This window comes from Balearica regulorum, chromosome 5 (assembly GCF_011004875.1).
Source record: "Balearica regulorum gibbericeps isolate bBalReg1 chromosome 5, bBalReg1.pri, whole genome shotgun sequence".
Lineage (NCBI taxonomy): Eukaryota > Metazoa > Chordata > Aves > Gruiformes > Gruidae > Balearica > Balearica regulorum.
Genome location: NC_046188.1, coordinates 69,127,474 through 69,143,272, shown reverse-complemented (window position 1 = coordinate 69,143,272; position 15,799 = coordinate 69,127,474). Strand labels below are relative to the sequence as shown.

Genomic DNA, 15,799 nt, shown 5'->3' with positions numbered 1-15,799 from the left:
TAGTACAGCTGTAAGCACAGGAAAAGTCCCTAACTTTCCCAACTTCCTCTCTAGGCTTTACTTTGTGGGTTTGAGAGCAATTTTGGTTTTTCTCCATTTCAGTGTTTCCTGTGGGTGCTTGATCCGTTTTTGCCTGCACAAGAGTTTCTGATTTTGCTGTAATTTTAAATAGGTGTTAGATAATTTGACTTGACTGAATCATTCCACAGATTTGCTCAGATCACCTGCACAAACAGGGAGAACTGCTTGTGTTTTGTTGGGCAGGATTTGCAATGGCAGTTTTTAACAGCAGTTGATTGAGGTACTTTAAGGGTACAAAAAGGATTATTCTCTGAAGTTAATGGTGATGTTAATTTACTTAGGCTCCTCCTAGTCAATGAAAAAAAGAAAGGGTTCTGTAAAGGGCCTTAGTTTAGCTGTTCTGCCTATAGAAAGACTTTGACCACCAGCTAGACTGGCTTCACTAAACAGAAATTAACCTCTGAGAATATCCCCCAGAGCGTATCACAAATCAGTATAACGCAAAATTCATATAATGCTGGGACAGAAGTTCTGAAAAGATCCTTTCATTCTTCCTTTCTCTCAAAGGAACATTGCTGAGATTTAGAGCAAGATAAATGGTAGAGCAAGTCATATGTGAAATTGTTTGCTCTTTTCACCATGATAGATAACTTCTCCAGAACTCATTGTTCAGTCCATGAAGCTGCAAATTTATGTTTCAAAATGTATACACAAGAGATTTCTTTTTCTCAGTGGGTTTCATTTCCCCTCTGAACAACAATTCAAAGATCATTTTTATGTATAAAATAAATCAGCATTCCAAGGAATATTTCCAGGTGTTCTTAAAAGCACTGTTTTTACAAATATTGTTTTCAAGGACTTGGTGTGCACAGAGGGCAAACATGCTTTTAAACATCGGTAGCCGCTATAGAACTTGAGGTGAACACCCTGGCCTAGTCCTTAGCACACCAGCCATAGATCCAGCCCTTCAACATCCTGGAGGACCAGGATGGAGGAACACATCAGAAAGTGCACCTGTCTCGGTGCGGTAACAGGCACAGCTGAAGTCTTGTGCAAGGAGAATTAAATACTTAGGGGGGGAAGAAAAAAACCACAACAAAAAACCCACTTCATAAACTTAATAATCCTATATATTTCTTAATTTGTATGCACTTCTGCTAAAGAATTCATTATTAATAATGAAAAAAACTGATGAATCATTTGTCTTTATTTTTCCATGTGCCTAGGCTGTACATTGCATATCACCACCCAACTGATTAACATGGAGAATGCAAGCTGTGTGAAGGAATTCATTCTTCTGGGCCTCTCAGAGAATCAAAGGGTGCAGAAAATATGTTTTGTGATCTTTCTGTTCTTCTATATGATTATTGTGGCAGGAAATCTGCTTATTGTTATCACTGTAATTAGCAGTCAACGTCTGAACTCCCCCATGTATTTCTTCCTCAGATACCTGTCCTTTGTAGATATCTGTTACTCTTCTGTCACAGCTCCCAAAATGATTGCCAACTTCCTTGTTGAAAATAAAACCATCTCCTTTGTGGGTTGCATAGCACAGCTGTTTGGGGTACATTTCTTTGGCTGCACAGAGATCTTCATCCTCACAGTGATGGCCTACGATCGCTACATTGCCATCTGCAGACCTCTCCACTACACCACCCTCATGACCAGGCGAGTGTGTGGTCAGATGGTGATCGCCTCATGGGTAGGAGGCTTCGTGCACTCTGTAGTACAGACTCTTCTAACCACTCAGCTCCCGTTCTGTGGTCCTAACAAAATTGACCACTACTTCTGTGATGTTCACCCTCTACTACAACTGGCCTGTACCGACACCTACGCTGTGGGCGTCATTGTCGTTGCCAACAGTGGAATGATAACTCTGAGCTGTTTCATCATCCTGGTCATGTCCTACGTTGTCATCCTGGTTTCCTTGAAAAGTCAAACATCCGAAGGGCAGCGCAAGGCCCTTTCCACCTGTGGGTCCCACATCACTGTGGTGATTCTGTTCTTTGGGCCATGCACGTTCATCTACATACGTCCGTCCAGCAATCTGTCGGCGGACAAGAGTGTGGCAGTGTTTTACACTGTCATCACACCTATGCTGAACCCACTCATCTACACACTAAGGAATGAGGAGGTGAAGAGTGCCATGAGAAAACTGTGGAGTAGAACAGTGGGAAGTGAAAATGAAAAGGTGTAGAGCTGTGGTAACATTTCCAAAGGTTGGGAGAAAATCAAGCATCTTTCACTATAATTTCTTTTGTGTAAATTCCTCCAGAACTCCCTTTCAAAGAACGGCTTGCTGTTAGCTCTTGTTGTAATTAGGAAGACACTGAACGTTTATCTTTTGATTTGAAAGACATTCTGAACTCTGTGACAAGCAGGCATTCCCTTTCTATTCTCTTGTCAACTAGCTCAGGCCCAGGCTGGGGGTCCTGAGCACTAACTGAAACACTAGTTTTTAAATAAATACTATCAAAAATACTGAAAATGTTGTTTGGGTAAACATCCCATTACTTAGGTATAAACTTTCAGATGAACTCTATCTGCTCTGTAGTCCCTTCAGCTGGGAAAGAGAGGATTATGGTCACCTGCTGCTAGAAACAGAGGGCCCTTTCTGCTTGCAGTAAATGCCTTTTTATGAGAACCACATTGTGGTATCTTGAATCCATGGGTTAGCAATTAAAAGCCTGATATTAAGTGCTAGTTGGGTCATTTGCTGATGCAGGTAACAGAATGGGAAGCTTCTCCCCTTCCCCTCCTGGTGCAACAAATCCTTTCTGCAGTGTCAAAGTCAGGTTGGACGGGGCTTTGAGCAACCTGATCTAGTGAAAGATGTCCCTGCCCGCGGCGGGTGGTGGTGTTGTTGGACTAGATGGTCTTCAAAGTTTCCTTCCAATCCAAAGTCTTCTATAATTCTATCTACTTTACCTGTCACTGATGCCGTCCTTCCAACCATCCCCTCTATCCTTCAGCTCTGCCTCAGGTTTTTTATTTTAATGTTTAGACTAATGCAGAATCATAGATCTAATGACAGACACCTCGCTGACTGTAAAAATCAAAGTAGTCACCAAGGAATGAATTTCATTCATCAAGGGAATTTCAAGCACAATTTCATTCATCAAGGGAAAAAAGGAATTTTTTAGGAACTATTCCAGTATGCAAGACAACTCCTAGCCCAACAGAGCACATCACACACCCACACAAGGGAAGAAGTGTGTTTTCCATGGGAACAGCTGGTACACCTGCTATTGCAGGAGGGAAGAGAAGAAACATGAGGATGAAAGACCAAACCAGTTGAGTGCCAGTCAAAGCTGTCACAGGGTGATAAGCTATAGCAGCTCAGGGTCTCCACCTGAGGAGCCACAATGAGACAAGAGACCCTAGCCCTTACCTTGCCAGCAGAAAACCACTAAATCAGCTGAGTGAGGAAAGAAAAGACCTGCTTGGTGCCATCCAAAAGTAACTAAAGCACTTTTATTTCTTCATTTACATTCCCTATAAACACCTGCACCTGTGTTACACCTTAACATGACTTAGGTAGGATTCCAGGTTACAAGGTGTTCCCAGCCCAAGCCAGGGCTTATAACCTTATTTGTATATATACACACACAAAATTATATATATACATATAAAAAATAGATTAATTTTTTAATGCTTTGGGGATGAACACCAAGGTTTTTTCTGAAGGTCTTGCTTCTGGGTGCTGCTGGGCAAATATTCAACCATAGCTTATGGAAGGTGTCATTGAAAACAACATTAGGTCCTCTACACTTCAGTAAGAATTCTTATAAAAACTTAATACTTGGGCTAAAGAGTTGCATTTTTGTTTTGCATTTTCTAAGTAAAAATACCTGGTAAGCAGTGAAAACTAACCACAAACCTTTCTAAATGTCTGAAGTAATTTTCTGGTTTACTTCTTGTTTCAAATTTGTACAGCAGATGTCTAAGGGATCACTGTCTCTAGCACAATTGTGATATTTTTTTTGTGCTGTCAACGTACAATGGTAAGAACAAGTTAAGAAATAAGAACGCATATGAGAAATATTAGCTTAGGGCAGAAAAAAGACTGTGTAAGAGAAATCTTTACTTCAGGAATGTTTGATTGCAAAGGTAAAGGTGAATATAAATCTTGCAAAAGGCCAGGTGTGATGTTTATTTGAACCATTTGATGTTTATTTGAGCCAGAAATGCTCCCAGAAGAAATACATGTGCAATAGTAAGTTGTCTATTTATCTGGACAGCATTAAAAAGTCAGCCAGCAAACAAACAAGTAAGCAAGCAAACCCATGTGCAATGTAACAGTCTAGATGACCACACTCTGACATCACTCTCCGGGGACTACCCTAATAGCAACGCAAAGTACAATTTTTACCTCCTTGTCCACTGATGATTTCTGACGAAACTTTGTATGCCTCTGGGATCTCATTACTCCTGATAGTCTTGTGCTTCAGCTGTGTGATTTACTTTAAATATTTCTGCTACAATTTCCCCATCTTGTGAGAGAGAATTGTTCTCGTAGATGCCTTTGGAAGTTGTTTTTTTGCAGAATGAGAAATGCAGGTAGAGGGGCAGGCTGTTCGTTTCAGCCGCTGTAGGTTTCAGGACTGGCAGAGATATGGACTGCTTTCACAACATGTAAGCAGCAACTTGTAGCTGAGATATTCTGATGAAACCATCTAAAGTGGTCAGAGGGGGTCGTCAGAGAAGCAATAGCAACCAAACTCTTGGAGACTGGCAAATATGAACTGTGTAAGTTTTCTGATATTGTTCCTTTGTTTTGTTCAAGCATGACTGAAACCCTACCTTTGAAAATAGGCATTTCTGGTGAGGGACTCTTGTGAGGTCCCTTTTATGAATTAGAAAAAACTCAGTTACAGATTTTTCAGCCTTTGTTTTAGGCTGAAAGGCGGTGTCTTATTTGCTTTTTTCCCCAGCTATATGCCATTTCACAGATTCACAGATCTTTCCAGAAAGATCTGTCAAAACGATGTTGTCAGCGTTACAGAGAAGACTCAGGAGCTGATGACAGCACTTCCTTTGTACTCAGTTTTACATTGTCTGAGCTGGACGTGTCAGGCAACAATGGTGATGACACACACACTTTGGTCTTCCCCATGGTGCTTTCCTTCTGCTATGGAGGGGCATGGAGATAGGGATGGAGACACTAAGAGCCTTTCCTCTGCTGTCCTAGTTGGTTCCTCTGAGCCCCAGGAGGTGAGGCTGAGAGTTCAGGAGAAAGTGTGAGTGTCCTGTGATTGTCAAATAGCATTCAGACCCCAAAAGGCTTGCTGATGTCACAGACAAGGTTATTACACATTTGCCACCTCTGTCTTCGTGTATAAATTGAACAGTAGAGATACTTGTGTCCTGCAAAGGAATGCTGCAAAGGTGAAGTCATGGGTGTTTGTGAGTAAAGGAGGGTCACCATTCATTACCCCAGTGTCACTACAGGTGTATTTATGAGGTGTTCCACACTAAGTCCAGGACCTAGGTGAGGTATACAAACCCCTGCTAATGCACCATTAATGCAAATTAACTCCAGATTAGTTAATTCATGTACTGTAAGAAAGGTGGTCCAAGAAAACACTGGCCAGCTCTTTCTGTGACTGAACTTATTCAGGTCTATCACAGTCAGAGAGATAATAAGGAATAAGATAGTAAGTTCTGTTGCATTCCTTTAGAGTACTGAAGAGGAAAGTACAATCACTGCTTGCACAAGGACCTTCCTCAGGACATGATCAAAGTGTTGAGACTTGAATTACTTGAATTACTGTCTCTTTTGGTCAACTTTTATTTCCAAATCAACATTATAGGGTAAGAGTGGGTCTTGAGGGGACCTGGTAATTAGTCTTCTTTTTTAGAAGAGGCAAAGGTGAGAACTAGGGTTCTTGAGAGTATTATTTCTACCACCCTCCTCAAATAAATAATCTGAGCTTGTTATTATATACATCAGTAATACATTCTGATTCGGATATCACCTGTTATTCCTTGAGGGAAGCCTTGACTTTAAATCGAAACTGTCCCAAAAAGAAAGCAAAGGAAGTATGCTTAATATTTAACATACCAATGGTCAGTATGCATGTGTATTGATAATGTCCCATGTCTAATGCCACAGCTGCTGTCTCTTTTCTGTGCTTCAGGTCCTCTCTACATGGTGTCTATGGAGAACAAAAACAATGTGACGGAGTTCATCCTCCATGGACTGACACAAGATAAGACAGTATCAAAAGTGTTCTTCTCATTATTATTAGTCTTCTATGCCTCTATCATTCTTGGAAACCTGCTTATCATCATTACTATAAATACAAGTGAACAGCTGAACTCTCCCATGTACTTTTTCCTGAGATACTTGTCTTTCGTAGACATCAGTTACTCTACTGTCACAGCTCCCAAACTCATTTATGACCTTCTTGTTGAGAAGAAGACCATCTCTTTTGTGGGCTGCATAGCTCAACTGTTTGTGGGCCATTTCTTTGGGTGCACTGAGATCTTCCTTCTCACAGTGATGGCTTATGATCGTTGCATCGCTATATGCAAGCCGCTTCATTACACAAATATTGTGAACAAGCATGTCTGTGGCTGGCTGGTGGCAGCTTCTTGGGTGGGAGGCTTTGTGCACTCAGTGGTGCAGACCTTGCTGGTCATTCAGCTACCATTTTGTGGACCCAATGAGATTGACCACTATTTCTGTGATGTTCACCCTTTACTGAAGCTGGCCTGCGCTGACACCTACATCATTGGTGTCATTGTGGCTGCCAATAGTGGTGTGATTTCCCTGAGCTGTTTTGTTGTTCTTGTTGTGTCCTATGCTGTTATCTTGGTTTCTTTGAGGACACGCTCTTCCGAAGGGCGCCTCAAAGCACTCTATACATGTACTTCACACATCACTGTTGTAGTTCTATTCTTTGGGCCATGCATTTTCATCTATATGCGTCCTTCCACCACCTTCTCAGCAGACAAGATGGTCTCTGTGTTCTACACCATCATCACGCCTATGCTCAATCCCTTGATCTACACTCTCCGAAATGAAGATGTGAAAAATGCCATGAAAAAGTTGTGGAGGAGAAAAGTGAAGAGGAGTGAGAAATGAAATAACACAGTGCATGTTTGTAAGATGATGTGAGCTTCAGAAACCATGAGGAGGGAAAGAGAAATGTTCAGGAGAGACTTTCCAGTAATGTTGCTCTGTTTTTAAGCACAGGTGTTCAGAATAGGGCTGACACTAAATTCAAGGTTTTATGTAACTCATCTTCTTTGGAAACTGTCAGTCAAAGGGATGTCAGGTTATTGTCAGCTACCAGACCTGAGCATTGGGGGTGGTATTGTGGCATTTACCTTCAGGCACCTCATAGCTGTAGCTTGGGTATTTGTCTAGGCTTCTCCCGGCATTAGGAGAAACAACCAAGTATTTTGAGTATTTGTTCTTTCTTACTAGCTCCTAAAAGCTTTGGTGAGTAGCACCTCCTTACATTTCTGCACAAAGGACTGATGGTGGTACCCAGCTCCCAAGAGTAAACAAACCTTTCAGTAGGGCACAGCATTGGCAGCTTTCATCTAACATATTTTGATGTGCCAACATGAGGTGTCTACAACTGAGCAAGCCGCTGAGGAAAGTCAGCAGGCTTTGGCTGGCTGGCTGGGACTCATTTCATGGTAAAATAGGACCATGAGAGACGTAGGAGGTTGTATGTCTCTTCATGATGGGTAGAGATGGCCGATAGTACTGAAACACCAGCAAATAAATAAACACCTATATGTAAATATTAAAAATGTTTTCCAGGCAGAGCATCCTATTAGCTGGAGTGTGAACTTTCAGTCAGACAACCTGCAGCTACTCTGTAGCCCATTCAGCTGGGAAATGGTGGACTAAGGTGTTTGCAAAATTGATTGTTGCCTGCTGCTGGAAGCAATCATACCATTGGCATTCCCTTTCTGCTTGCGGTAAATGCCTTGTTCTGAATACCACATTGTCATATGCTGAATCCATGAGTTAGCTATTAAAAAGCCGGTACTAGGTGCAAGTTTGATCATTTGCTGATGCCGATAACAGGAGGGGAATATTCTCTCCTTCTCCTGCTAGTGCAATTTCCAGTAATAATAATTACTATTATTACAGCTCAGTGTCAGTACCGTGATTCAAAAGCTCACCAGGCTAAGAGCTAAAAGCTTTGCTGCAATGGTGAGTCGGAATGTTCCTATTTTTATGTATTTGGTACTTTCTGGTGAATGTGCTATTTACTTCAGTTTTGTTCTCCCTCCTGGCCGTGGTTCCTCAAACACTCGCAATCTAAGCTGTCCAGCGACAACAAATGTAAGACATACAAATTAATGCCCAGGACACTGGATGAAATGTCATGTTTTGGCCAGTACTCTGGTGCTATTAGACTAGTATTACCTAAAGGATAGGTATCTCAGTGGAAATACGAGAATTAAATATTTCTCCATACTGAAATACAACCAAGTTCATAGTTGAACACAGAAAACATTCCTCATCTTAATAAGAATATTATTGTTTGGTTGACATTTTCCTCAACCATTTCCAGTACGGAAATGTAGAAATGCCTCTAGAATCTTATGGCTCTGGGCAGTGTTCTTCTACTGCAAATTGACTGACTGTAGTCAAGGCATGAATTTTCTAAAAACGTCTATTGGCACTAATATTTTGAGAAAGGAAGCAGAGGAGCAGGATGTCCTTAAAATAGTTGACAACTCACTCATTTGCCTCAAGGTAATTGGTGACACATGGAAAAGAAATACAAGTCTGTGTTACTTTACAATGGTAGTAAAATTAGAAGTAAAACAACACTACTCAGACAAAGAATTTTTGTATTTTCTCCATATTTCCAGACAGAATAGGAACAGAAAGACAGAGCAATGACTGACAGAACAGGAAGGGTTTATCTTCCCTGCTTTTAGAGCATAAAACCAGGTGTGTAGTCACCAAGATTTCCTTTCTAGAATTCCAGGTTCTTCCTCACTGGAAGGGGCTACTCCTTTCACCTCCTGAAGATGTAGCAGAAATGGCCATAAAATTCAGTAATCACATTTCTTCATTTTCTAGATTGCGTGCTTTCAGAGACTAGTTTCCTGTCTTGATGTTCATGCCATGTGATGGGTTTACCTTGGCTAGCTGCTGGATACCCACCCAGCCCCTCTCTCCCTCACTGTCTGCAACAGGATGGGGGAAGAAAATGAGATAAAAAAAGCCTGTGGGTTGAGATAAAGACAAGGGGATCTCTTACAAATTAACAGCACAGGCAGAACAATATCAGTTCAAGCTGATTTGAACCTGAGCCATAGTTCTCACTGGCATATCACCACTGATATCTTTGGTCTGCCCAGACCTTCCTTTGTCTTGGGGAATGAACATTCATATCACAGAATCATAGAATCGTTTTGGTTGGAACAGACCTTTAAGATCATAAAGTCCAATTGTTAACCTAACACTGCCAGTCCAACCACTAAACCATGTCCCCAAGCACCACATCTTGTGTCTTTTAAACACCTCCAGGGACAGTGACTCCACCACTTCCCTGGTCAGCCTGTTCCAGTGACTGATAACCCTTTTGGTGAAGAAATTTTTTCTGATATCCAATCTAAACCTCCCCTAGTGCAACTTGGGGCCATTTCCTCTTGTCCTATCAGTTTATATCTCATCCTGATGAGGCATTGATCCAGTCTATCCCTGACTGACTGTAGCTTCCCACCAACACTACCTGTCCTAGTTCTGCAGCTTCTCTGATCTCAAGCAACATTTCCTGGTGCCCAGCACTGTCTCAATGTGGGGATTGGTAGTACAACTTTCCATTTATGTTTTTATTACTAGAGACTTGGGTTTTTTTCATACAAAGGGCTTCTGAGAGCTTAGAAGTGCTTGATGTCTAATCCTCTCTTTGTTAACCTTCAGGACTCCATGCACAGAAAGTTATTGAGCAAATTGGTGTGCTGTTGCACACCAAGGGACCCAGCCACCAAAACTGTTTAATAAGACCCTCGGGTAGCTGCTTGGAGTTCGATAATGACACAGTTCTCACAGGTCCAGCTCCACTAGCGGAAAACTATCTTTTGCCTATGTTCAGTACCCAGTACGTTACAGGAGTATTTATATGTTGTACTGGGATGGGATGACTTTAGGGAGAAGGAAGATGCGAGGAACACAGAGGTCAGTTCAGAAAGCAGTAGAAGTGTTGCCTCATTGGATCTTTCTGTCTAAATGATAGACAGAAAACAGGACATTGATACCATCACAGTAAAATTTGCCTGTAACCTGTCAGGGTAAGAAAAATCACTTGAAAACCTCCTGAAACAAGTTTCTGTGCAACAAGAAACTTAAACAACAGAAAGGATATGACAATTACAAGCTGGAGGAAGAAGAGTGGAACAATGCTGTGACCTGTAGGATGAATAACTTGAAACAGATTTGGAGTGAATGATTTAAAATGTTTTCAGATAACAAATGCTGTGGAGTTCAGACTTGAAAGTTCATGCTGTATCAACATTTAGTAACTGGGTACAGTAGTAACCTTTTTTTTCCTCTCCTTTGCTTATGTTCTTTGTATCAGCCATGGCATATTAAAGCACGTGTATGTGGTCGTGTTTGCTTATGTGAAAGGCAGAGAGAAATGCTTGGTAATCTGTTGAAAAACATGCAGGAAAAATTTAAATACTACTGTGACGTTTTGGTCACTTGGATCCTTCATTTAATATTGATTGCATCGTAGGCATCTAGCATGGGGCAGGTATCTGCTCTCCATTTATACTCAAGGACAGATGTACTATCTTCTGTGGTATAAGTCATCTCACTGTAGTGTAATGATCTAAACAAGGTCAACTGAGTCATGCTTTTAAGATATTTATTCCTCTTCATGGATTGTACAGGGAGCCAGAGCTGTTATGCTCAAACTATGACACCTGTTCTGCAGGTCTCTGTCTAGTACAACGGCAGGGATCGCTATAGACAGTTCACCCTCTCTGCAGCTGGGCTAGCTCTGGAAGATCACCAAGCCCTTGGGAGAAGCAGAGAGGGAAAAGTAGGATCATTTCTAAAATAGTGCTGTGATTTGCAGACATATATTCTGAATTATGCATGAAACAAACCTGTTTGATGGAAAACAGTCTTCAAGAACTACCGGAAAGTAGTAGAGAATAGAGCAGGACCTGAGGAAAGTGCTCAGGTGTTAGCAAAAGGCAACAGAGGTGAATATGAAAAACAGACACTGCTTTCTTAGTAGTAATCTCCTCCTTACTGAGTTATAAACTCCTAGGCAGAAATGAGCAGCTAAAGAATTTCCTGGTGTGATTGTAAATGAAAACGAGCATTCCTCTGCTGGTCACATTTTAACTTCCACAAGATAGTGAGTGTATTTGTCTACCGAAGAACTTTAAAAATTAGTAGAGAAACTGTGCAGAGTGTTGCAGCTTCTGCTATGTTAGAAAACACAATTTCTTCAGGAGAGCATGTTCTGTGAACAGCAGGCCTAAGAGAGCACTCAAGCTACTAAACAGCTGCTAGCTCAATGGAGAGGAATACCAGTGAAGAACCTCCCAGACCTGGTTTCTGTGCATGTATTTCTAGTTTCAGAGTGGACAAGCTAAGTGGAGAGCCCTTTCATCAGTTCAGAGGAATGCAATTAGGAGTAGAACATGGAACAGCTCATGGTGGAGCCATATATCGTAGACATAGTGGTTGAGCATGGCAAGCGTTCGCTTTCCATCACGGCACTTTAAACTCCCAGTAGTTAAAAGGACAGTGTAGCATTTTTCCAGCATTTGTGGCATTTGTCCTGTGAAAGTAGAATGTGATTCCTCTCTGAGAGAATGGGAGCACACACTTTGTCACACCAACTAAAATGCAGAAAAATAGTGGTCAGAGTGAGTTCAGCAGTGAGGGTCAGTGTGGAGGGACCAGAAGTCTGAAAAGGGAGTGGGAAGGCAGGAGTACAGTGGTGAACAGTGCTCTTTGCAAACATTGCTCACCGTAAGTTATGATGTGACACTGTGCTTTCTGTAGCAGGCAGAAGAGCAGTAAATGCATCCTGCTTTCATCATCCATGAACCCTGGAGCTGTAGCACATCCCCTTCTCGTCCTGGTCAGCCCATGACTTCACCCCCACACCTGTGGTATGGGAGCCTGAGCTGAAGCGATGGCACTGGGAAACTTCTCCCGGGTGACTGAATTCATCCTCCTGGGCCTTTCTGATACAAGGGAGCTGCAAGTCCTCTTCTTCACTTTCTTCTTCCTGGCCTATGCCATGGTTCTGCTGGGAAACCTTCTCATCATTGTGACAGTCAGGACTGACCCCGAGCTGTCCTCACCCATGTACTTTCTCCTTTGCAATTTGTCCTTCATAGATATCTGCTGCACCACTGTCACCTCTCCCAGGATGCTGGTGGACCTGCTCTCCCGGAGGAAAGCCATTGCGTTTGAAGACTGTATAGCCCAACTGTTTTTTCTGCACTTTGTTGGGGCATCAGAGATGTTCCTCCTGACCGTGATGGCATATGACCGCTACACTGCCATCTGCAAACCCCTGCACTACACAGCTATCATGAGCCGGCAGGTCTGCTGGGTCCTGGTATCTGCCTGCTGGGCAGGGGGCTTCCTCCACTCCATGGTCCAGACGCTCCTCACAATGCAGCTCCCCTTTTGTGGCCCTAACACAATCGACAACTACTTCTGTGACGTGCCTCCTGTCATTCGGCTTGCCTGTACGGACATCTATGTTACCGAGTGGCTCATGGCATCCAACAGCGGCTTAATATCTCTGGTTTGCTTCCTGGTCCTGGTCACATCTTACACGTTCATCCTGGTCACAGTCAGGGTCCGCTTCACTGAAGGGCACTGGAAAGCGCTCTCCACCTGTGCCTCACATGTGATGGTCGTCACCCTCTTCTTTGTACCCTGCATCTTCATCTACCTCCGGCCCTTTTCTACCTTCCCCTCCGACAAGCACATCTGTGTGATCTACACTGTCTTCTCCCCAGTGATGAACCCCCTCATCTATACCCTGAGGAATAACGAGGTGAAGGCGTCCATCTGGAAATTGTGGAAGCGCTGCAGAGTCTTCTGAGACAAGCTAGGTTTGCAGGAAACCTGGGGTTACTTTCCTACAGACTAATGGCAGATTGGGGCATGGGAACAGGGGTGGAATCCAACATGTAGGGCACATCTGAAATCCAAAGGATGTTTAGTTCCAGTTAAGGAATTTACCTAACCTTGGTTTCTTCAGAGCCATAGATTTCTTTGGTACTCTTATCTGTTATGTTGGCTTTAGGTCCCCTTAGTCCACCTATGGATTTTTCACTGCTGCAGGACAGATGAGACATTTTAAAGGTTTTTACTACTCACATAGCTTTGCAATTATAATTGCGGTTTCTGATGACAATTAGAACATCCTTCTCTGCACCCTCAAAGAGAAGTCAGAAGTACAGAGTGACAGCACTATGCTGTGAGCTTTGTGATGCAGTGAGTAAATTAGAAGTTTTGCTTGGGCAGAGCTCAGATGTTTGGGATGAAATTCTAAAGGAAAAGGAATTATGCTGCGGAATATAGTAGAGTCTGAAGAACAACCATTTGAGCACTGGATCTGCACGGGCGGGAAACATTGAGCAGCCTCTGGACCTTGCTTGGAAAGAGTAAACCACCATTACACAACAGAACTTTGTTTATGAAAAAACATAGAGAAATTTTTACGGCATGGATAATTCTTTTCCCCTGAATTACAAATCAGAAAGATCTAAACAACTGTTGTTTTTGTCAGTGTCTTTTTTCCCCCCTGTTGTTTTGTCTTTGCTTTTCTATGTTTGTTTCCGTGATATTCCTCTGTTTCTCATAAAAATGGATGGATTCTTCCCATCACCACAGCCATTTCTCTGCCATGGCAAGTGATTACAACCTGTTCAAAACCATTTCAGATCCTGTCTTAAGATATTACCTACTGTTACCACAAAAATCTGGTTAGAAAGGAGTTCTGGAGCCTGACTCCTCTTTCCACATCATTGGTGAAAAAAAATAATTTCCCCTACTTCAGCTCCGAAACCATTAGGTGTGTGGAAAAAAAGACTGCTGTCCACAGCGCCTGGCTTTCAGCCTCTTGGTTTTCAGACTGCTTCTTATAGGCATTTTCTGAATTATCTGAAATAACAAAGTTAGTTTATATTTAAAACTGGGCTTAAGTTTAGCAAAACATCATTTCAGGACAATGTGGAACTAGAATATTACAGTCTAGGAATCCCAGAATAGTCTCATTCCAGTTTGGGTAAGCTCCAAAAAAGCTTGCATCAGGTAAACAACAGAACTTTTATGTGTATGTATAGACATCGGGAGACCAAAGGTCTATAGGGAAATCTGGTAAGCAACCCAGTCCTTACCAGAGAGGCTTACAAGCAGTTACACAGCAGCTTCTGCTTAGGTCATACAAGAACTGCTGAAATGTACGCTGAGGTTATTTCCCAATTCGGAAAACAAGCAACTCTGCCTGTGTCGAAATCCACTGTTCTAGCAGAATTGAACAGTAGCTATGACAGAATGATTTGTTTTCCGTCATAAAGAAGAAACTGGAAATGGGAAACAGGTCTTTCACCACTAATTTCTAAAACCCGAAGAACACAAATTTCATACTAACCAATGTAACTGCTGAATTCCCTCCCACAAGAAGCAAGAATTAGTTGGGTTTGGTTGGGGTTTTTTTCGACCTTAGTATGTATTATTTGTCAAAGACCTTTCTTACCTTAGCCCAACAGGGTAGCATGGCTATACATGACACAATATTTCAGAATACATCAGAAAGCAATGGGGTCATCTTTACATTCGGTCACTTGGATCCTCCGATTTGAAGGACGAGGTGTGAGTTTTTGCTTTCTAGACTTTAGCTGTCTGTGCTGTAAGGTATGCGACCTCAGACATAATAACTTGTGGTGTTCATCTGATCTTTAGAGATAACAAAGAACATTTGTGGATCCTAGGGTATGAACACATCTATTCTAAGAGATGAACAGTGCCCAAGAAGTGTTTGGGTTTTTTTTTTTGACCATGAAGAAAGGTTAGACTGATGACATCAGATGCACTCACTTCTTAGTGCAGGTTTGGGTGAGATAAATCAATGTGCTTATCCATATTTGGAATAACTTGGGACAGTCTGTTGCTGAAGCTTATAGCTAGAATCGTGCTCAGCTATTTGAACAGAGTATGTCCTATATCTTGCTGTCACCACATTAATGGTATAGCATTCAATACAATATAACACAAGATAATACATTATCAACAACCAGCAGCAGTAAAGAATAACTATCACAAAGTCAAGTATCTACAGAATATAAGCTCTTCAAATTGTGGGAAGAGAGATATATATATATGTATAACTGATAATATTAAAAATAAATGTCGAAAACGTGAAACTTTCTAAACAGCTTCACTTGTGTGGGATCATAATTTTCAAAGAAATAAATCCAGTACTTTTCTCCCTCTCTGACTTGCTATATTGTGCTTTGCCACCAGATGGCAGAGGCAGATGTGCTAAGTGGCTCTAAATGCATACACCCATACTGGTGTTTACAGCTAAGTTAAAGACTGGGGAGATTTTGTTTGTAGGATTTTCTTTAGACATATAAGGATGTGATTTTTTTAACTTTCCAAAAAATAGTCATAATTCTCTCACACAGCGAATTATTAAAATTGTACAAAGGACAGTATGTAAAGGAAGAAGTGACTCACTCCAGCTTCCTATCTGGGCAGTTAGTGACAGTATTTGGGGAAGAAAACTAAAGAAAAGACAATAGA

At 41.8% G+C, this 15,799-nt stretch overlaps 3 protein-coding genes across 3 annotated transcripts; all 3 read left to right on the top strand.

Annotated features, from left to right (window-relative positions):
• Positions 1–1,261: 1,261 nt before the first annotated feature.
• On the top strand, positions 1,262–2,218 carry LOC104641045 (olfactory receptor 4S2). The gene has a single exon (XM_010309591.2). The coding sequence runs from the start codon at positions 1,283–1,285 to the stop codon at positions 2,216–2,218; it is 936 nt and encodes a 311-aa protein (XP_010307893.2). The 5' UTR covers positions 1,262–1,282.
• Positions 2,219–6,163: 3,945 nt separating this feature from the next.
• On the top strand, positions 6,164–7,111 carry LOC142601944 (olfactory receptor 4S2-like). Its single transcript, XM_075753091.1, has one exon. It carries the CDS (start codon positions 6,173–6,175, stop codon positions 7,109–7,111), a length of 939 nt encoding a protein of 312 aa, XP_075609206.1. The 5' UTR covers positions 6,164–6,172.
• A 5,032-nt stretch (positions 7,112–12,143) lies between these two features.
• LOC104641047 (olfactory receptor 4E2) lies at positions 12,144–13,091 on the top strand. Its single transcript, XM_010309592.2, has one exon. The coding sequence runs from the start codon at positions 12,165–12,167 to the stop codon at positions 13,089–13,091; it is 927 nt and encodes a 308-aa protein (XP_010307894.1). The 5' UTR covers positions 12,144–12,164.
• Positions 13,092–15,799: the final 2,708 nt, after the last annotated feature.